Source organism: Nematolebias whitei, chromosome 6 (assembly GCF_014905685.2).
Source record: "Nematolebias whitei isolate Nwh7 chromosome 6, NemWhi1, whole genome shotgun sequence".
Lineage (NCBI taxonomy): Eukaryota > Metazoa > Chordata > Actinopteri > Cyprinodontiformes > Rivulidae > Nematolebias > Nematolebias whitei.
This window is the reverse complement of record NC_056503.1, coordinates 30,397,631-30,403,962: the sequence shown is the minus strand read 5'-3', so window position 1 is coordinate 30,403,962 and position 6,332 is coordinate 30,397,631. Positions and strand designations below refer to the sequence as shown.

General features: G+C 40.1%; 1 protein-coding gene across 1 annotated transcript in view; it reads left to right on the top strand.

Moving 5' to 3' along the window:
* The first annotated feature begins 1,239 nt into the window (after positions 1-1,239).
* Positions 1,240-6,332, top strand: part of prkd2 (protein kinase D2) — a 16,642-nt gene continuing 11,549 nt past the window's right edge. Inside the window, exons 1-7 of the mRNA XM_037678174.1 lie at positions 1,240-1,334; positions 1,625-1,756; positions 1,916-2,115; positions 3,507-3,690; positions 3,802-3,873; positions 4,051-4,068; positions 4,257-4,416. Coding sequence (XP_037534102.1) covers positions 1,717-1,756; positions 1,916-2,115; positions 3,507-3,690; positions 3,802-3,873; positions 4,051-4,068; positions 4,257-4,416 — 674 coding nt within the window. The 5' untranslated portion in view covers positions 1,240-1,334; positions 1,625-1,716. The remainder of the gene's footprint in view (positions 1,335-1,624; positions 1,757-1,915; positions 2,116-3,506; positions 3,691-3,801; positions 3,874-4,050; positions 4,069-4,256; positions 4,417-6,332) is intronic.

The window sequence follows — 6,332 nt, the reverse complement described above, 5'->3', positions numbered from 1 at the left end:
GTGAGAATGCTGACTCATGCTTGAAGAATGACAGAATTGTGAGGCTGCTTGTTGGTCTTGTACGCACTAACATAGGTGTTTTGGTATTTTGCAAAACAAACAGTTTCTGTTGTTTGCACCTTTCATCCACCTGTAAATTGTATTTTTGGTGGGAATAAAGGAGATTTTTTCTTACAAAGATTAAACTTAAAAATGAAAATTTTCAGTGTTTTTATGTGCACTTGACAAAAGATTGATGCTGTTTCATCCACTGCAGGCTTGTCCACCTTTACTTTGTGTATTATGTGTATTTAACCACAGCAACAATATATTATTTTACCATTTTCTTCTGCATCATGATCCCGTCGCCATTAAACGTCAAGTTTAATTACAGAAGCAAAATTGGGGAATGGAGTTAAAAAAGGCTGTTTCACCTCAAGTCATGTTCAGAACAATATTTATTTGCATTTATTAAAACATTAATATCTATTCCATTGCCGTCATATTTGTGTTATAATATTTACTGGGAATTATTTTTATTATTACTTTCATTGCCTTCAAACACAACATTTTTCTTGGATTTGAAGCTTCTACTCAAATCTGTGTATCTTTTTGTGTTTAATTTTTTTATATATCTTTTTAACTTAAAAAAAAAAAGAGAAAACAACTTTAGTCAATGATAAGGTTAACTTGTGTGTTTTTGTGTGTGCTTGCTTCATTCAGATTACTTATTTTCAGTTGTAACAGGAAACTGATTCGGCTCAAAATTCATGCTTAGGTTTTATATTCTGCTACATTTTCTGTCTCAAAGCAACACAGAACATTTGATTTATCAACAACAAAAGATTAAAACATTTATTTTAACCATTCCTTGTTACTGAGTTAAAAACATATGAAATGTACTTCATTCGTTTTGCCTTATTTCTTATGTTGCAAATTTACTGAAGATGTAGTTGAACATTTGATGAGTAAGCTCAACAACATCCATCACTCGTGGTTTGAATTGATTTACTGTTCGATTTTCAGTTTTCTAAGAAAAATTGTGACACCCTTAATTTCATTCTAACCTTGTGATACAGATAATCTCACTAGATGTCATTTTATTAATCATCTTTAATACATAAAGCCAGAGGCAGCAAATTATAACTTAAAAGCGTCCGTTTGATGAAATGACACAAATTAACAGCGTTTTTATTTTTTCATTTTTTTGTTCTAGTTCCCTGAGTGTGGCTTTTATGGCATTTATGACAAGATTCTGCTCTTCAAGCACGACCCGGGCACCAACAACATTCTGCAACTGGTTAAATCTCCAGGTGACATCCAGGAGGGAGACCTGGTGGAGGTGGTGCTCTCTGGTAAGACTTTATATTCTTCTTTTTTCTTAAGTCTCTTCTTTACTTATTTAATGTTGCTGATATTATAATAGCAGAAAAAGGACTTCTTTCTTTCAGTCCTACATTGAATCATTTCTTTATTTTATTACAGATTTAATGTTGCCGTGTGCTAATTTTTGCCTTTCTTTCTTTTAAGCTTTGCTTCATCTTTGAGCTCTCCAGTTTTACTTTTACATTTTGTCCAGCTACATAATCATAACCCTTTCCTAACACCTACAGTCTCCCCTCTGTGCCCCTCTTATCTTTGTCAGCGGCAGCCACCTTTGAAGATTTTCAGATTCGACCCCACGCACTCAACGTGCATTCGTACCGAGCCCCGGCCTTCTGTGACCACTGTGGAGAGATGCTGTTTGGACTGGTCCGACAAGGGCTGAAGTGTGATGGTGAGGGCAATAAATAAAATAAAACAAAATAAAGTGATATGGTGTGAATTAGATGCGACACATCTGAGCACAGCTGTGTGGAGTGAACTCACTCTCATCACTCTGCTGCTTGGTTGATGCTCGCCTCTCTGACTCTTTGATCCATGACACCCCCTGCAGGATGTGGCCTTAACTACCACAAGCGCTGCGCGTTCAGCATCCCGAACAACTGCAGCGGAGCTCGTAAAAGACGCCTGTCCACCACCTCTCTGAGCAGCAGCCAGTCTCTGCGTCTCTCCACCACCGAGTCGGTCTACAGCGTGGGCTCAACCTCCACCTGCAATGAGGAAACCAGTCTTATTCGCTCTCACACACAAATGGTACAACTGTCAGTTTGCCATGTTGTTAAAATTAAGTAATTTTTTAAAGTGCTTACATCCTGTTTAATGCATCTTGAGCTCTGGTTAAACTCTGGTTATAAGATGGCACTGGACTGGAAGTGCGTCATCCTTTTGTCAGAACACAGTTTGGACACATTTCGGTGGCACAGAATATTCTAAGAACAAGAACACAGGAGCTCGCGCAGGCTTTCATACTTTAAATGGTTTTCATTTTAAAGACATGCAGGTAGTTTTTCAGACACAACCTTGAAAACAGCCTGCAGGACTGCATTCCACATAGAGGTGGTGTTCGGTCACTGATTCATCCGAACTCGTAAGACGTTTAGGGCAATCTAGGCAGAAGCTGCACTTGTTGCAGATGCTTATCTCTGGGTAATTTGCTCCACTTACGAATAGAATGAAATAATATCAAATTAAAAGTGCCTTTACATCTACAATAGTTGTAGAGTAGCTTTAATCTACAATTCAATCGTGTTGCTTAAGAACTGTTCTGCCTTTCAAGCTTCGGCTGATGATTAAACACTCCTAAAGTTCTGTTAACAACGAAAAACAGAGTGAAACTTTAAGCAATACCTTAAAATAAAATGCTTAGCAGCTGAAAAGGAACACGATTCCCATAGGAGAGGATGAAATATGAACATTTGCAACACCTACATGTTTTACATGTGCCTTACGTATTTGGTTGAATGACGTGAATTTGACACGTCGGAGAGACTGAAATTAAAAACAAAGTGTGACCCACCTTGACATAACCCAACACTGAAACTTTTCCTCGATGCGTTTAGTGCTTCTAAAGACTACCACTGTACGTCTAATAGTTCAATAAGAACAACAGTTTAAAAGACATGAAGACCAAACAACTCCACGACATAACGTTCATGCACGTATAAAGTCGTCCCTGTTGGTCCTTGAAATGTTTACTTCTACTCATGATTTACCCTTTCCGATCAACAATTTTTATACGCCCTTCAAAAAGCGAACTTATGGAATAGTCTCTGCCCGTCCGTATGTTTTGTAATCCTTCTCATGGCCTGTCCAGAACTTCTGATCCACTCAAGATAGTATAACAAAACTTGATACATATTTGTACCATCACTTGACAGAGTGTCACATAATCTTTTCATCACCCCAGCTTTAGGGTAAAGGTCACAAATCAAAGGTAATACAAGTTTTTTGCTTGTCCAGACCATTGCAGTGGATTGGTGAGTTGCAGTATAGCTTGTTGAAGGGTGTGTAATCAGTTGTATACGGTACTCTTGTTAACAGATTGTGACCAGTATGATAGTTTTTTGTCTTGAAATGGCAAAAACGGGCATAAAAATCCTATTTGTTGTTTCTCTAATTATCTTTGTTTGTCTCAATGATTTTAGCCGCGAACTGCCAGTGATGTGCGACGGTTCTACACAGGCAGACCTGTCCATTTGGACAAGATGCTGATGACCAAGGTGAAGGTTCCCCACACGTTTGCTGTTCACTCGTACACCCGGCCGACGGTGTGCCAGTACTGCAAGAAGCTTCTCCGAGGGCTGTTCAGGCAGGGTCTGCAGTGCAAAGGTGAGCCCAAACAAAGACCAGAGCTATTTCCGAACACTCTTTACATCGCAGAGTATTAAATAATCTGTTTATGTGACATGCGCAGTAAATTAATTGTTGCATTTCTCCCAGATTGTAAGTTCAACTGTCATAAACGCTGTGCGTACAAAGTTCCCAATGACTGCCTTGGAGAGACCATTGAAGGTGAGGGAAGATACGACTCCTTCTGTTTTATTTATACATTTACATTCTGTTCAGTCTGCATGGATTTTATACAATCTCTCATGTGCATGATTCTGTCAGAACTAATAAACTTTTGTGTAATGTGTCATTGTCTAATCAAACTAAATCTCACTGGTACTAATCTTTTTATCTTCTCAGACAACAGAAGTAACTGTGGTAAGTATTATCAGTATTCTGTACTGAGTCTTGTCAAGCTGATCAGTTTACTAGCATTTTGCGGTTAATAACTACTGAAACAGTAGTAAATAATGCAGTAGTATACTTTTGTATTGTATATGAAGCATAATTACCTTAAATGAGGTCAAACTCAGCACAGTTCCCATTTATTGCATGTTTTGTCTCAGGAATATTGAGTCCCTCAGCGGACCATGAAGTACCCATGGACTTCAGCAGTGAGTACGACGCCTCAGACAAGTCTTCAATGGAAGACTCAGATGAGTCCTGTAGTATCCCTGGGTCCTTCTCTCCTGACAACAACCAGGGCGGAACCAGCGGAGACCAAAGGTTTGAAAAGACTTGAACCCATGCAGTAAAATCAGAAACAAGTCATGCGAAGAGTCATTTCTGTTCCAGGTTGTTACAACTCTTACAGCTCCAGCAAAAATGATCTGTTCTTTACTTCATGTAACCCTTACCTTTAATTTAGTTGTTTTTCCTTCTGATGCGACACATTAGAAAGATTGTTTGATTTGTTGAAATCTTTTGGAATAGGGCAAACACTTTTTTTAAATACTCTGTTAGCTCTTCCACTTCAGCTTAATTTTCAAAGCAACATGTTCCTCTTTCAAAAGGGACCCCCTTGAAGAAACCTGCATGCAATCAGCTATCACTAATACAGTACAATCGTCCCTCACTTATCATGGGGGTTCCGTTCCAGACACCCCCGCGATAGATGAAAATCCGCGAAGTAGGGATGTTATATTTATTTTAGTTTTTATATGTATATTAAGGATTTATAAACCTTACCACACTCTTGCAATGTTCTAAACTCTCCAAATGCTCTAAAAGAGGACAGTGAAAGAGACAGACCGATACTACAGTTACTGAGCCAATCAACGCCTGGGGGCGGACTGGCCATTGGGAGCACCGGGACATTTCTCGGTGGCCTGGTCCGCTCAGTGATCGCTGAGGGGCTGGACCAAAGGCTCGGTTTGGGTCGTGCTTGATTATTTTAAATAAATAATCCATGCCACTTACTCAGGTATCCACCTCACTGACGCTCCCACAGACTGAACAATAGCGATGTGAAAAGACAGACCCCGCCCCCCTCCTTTCTCTTTCTTAGGCCGTTTGTCACAGCAGAGCAGAGATACACAACAGGTTGCGCGCCCGCCTGTTTCCTGTCTCTGCTCTTCTATGACAGACAGCCCAAGAAAGAGAAAGGAGGGGGTGGGGAGGTGAGGTCTGTCTTTTCCCATCGCCAGTCGTGTGTCGTGTACAATCTTACACTGAAAACCCGCGAAAGAGTGAGTCCGCGAAAGTCAAACCGTGAAGTATCGAGGGGCTGCTAGATGTCTTTACATAAACAGATGCACATCAGCATAATCATCAATATAACCACATATGTCATGTGACAAGTTGTCTATATGGCAACAAATTTTTTATACGTTTGTCAAAAGGCGGATGTAATATGGCATAGTCTCTGTCTGTCAGTCAGTGCATATGTTTGTCTGTATGTAAACGTCCCTCCTCCCATAATTTTTGATTCGCTCAAGATATTTAATGAAACATCATAAATTTTGGGACATCATTTGGGGAGTGGTGGCGCAGAGGTTAGAGAGGTGGGCCTGTGATCCGAAGATCGCCGGTTCACGCCCCGGCCCCGACAACATCAAAATTGTGGGTGGGGTAGGTGAAACACCCACACTTGCCCCCACCCTTATTCGCCCCACTCTGGGGCCATGAGCAAGGCCCTTAACCCCCACCATGTGCTCCCTAAACAGGTCTCTCTTGAAAATGAGTTCTCGTGGCTCAATGAGACTAACCTGTATAAATAAAAGGCTAAATGAAAAAAAAAAATAAAACATATGCATCATCACTAGACAGAGTGTCGCACACATTTTCATAATCCCAGCTCTATGATCAAGGTCACAAATCAAGGTCAAATCTAAAATGATTATTTGCTTCTCTGGACCATAACATATGGTCTGCTCGAGATAATTTAACAAAACTTGATACACATTTGTACCACCACTAGACAGCGTGCCATGTAATCTTTTCTTCACTGCAGCTTCAAGTTCAAGGCCACAAATTAAGGTCAAAGGTTATACAAGGTCTTTGCTTGTCCAGGCAGTTGTTATAGATTGCTGTATGATAGTTTACTCATGGGCGTATAATGTGCCGTATGCAGTACATATGTTAAATCTTGTTAAAAATATTGTAGTGAACCTGATCTGACCCTGATCTGACCCTGATGACCT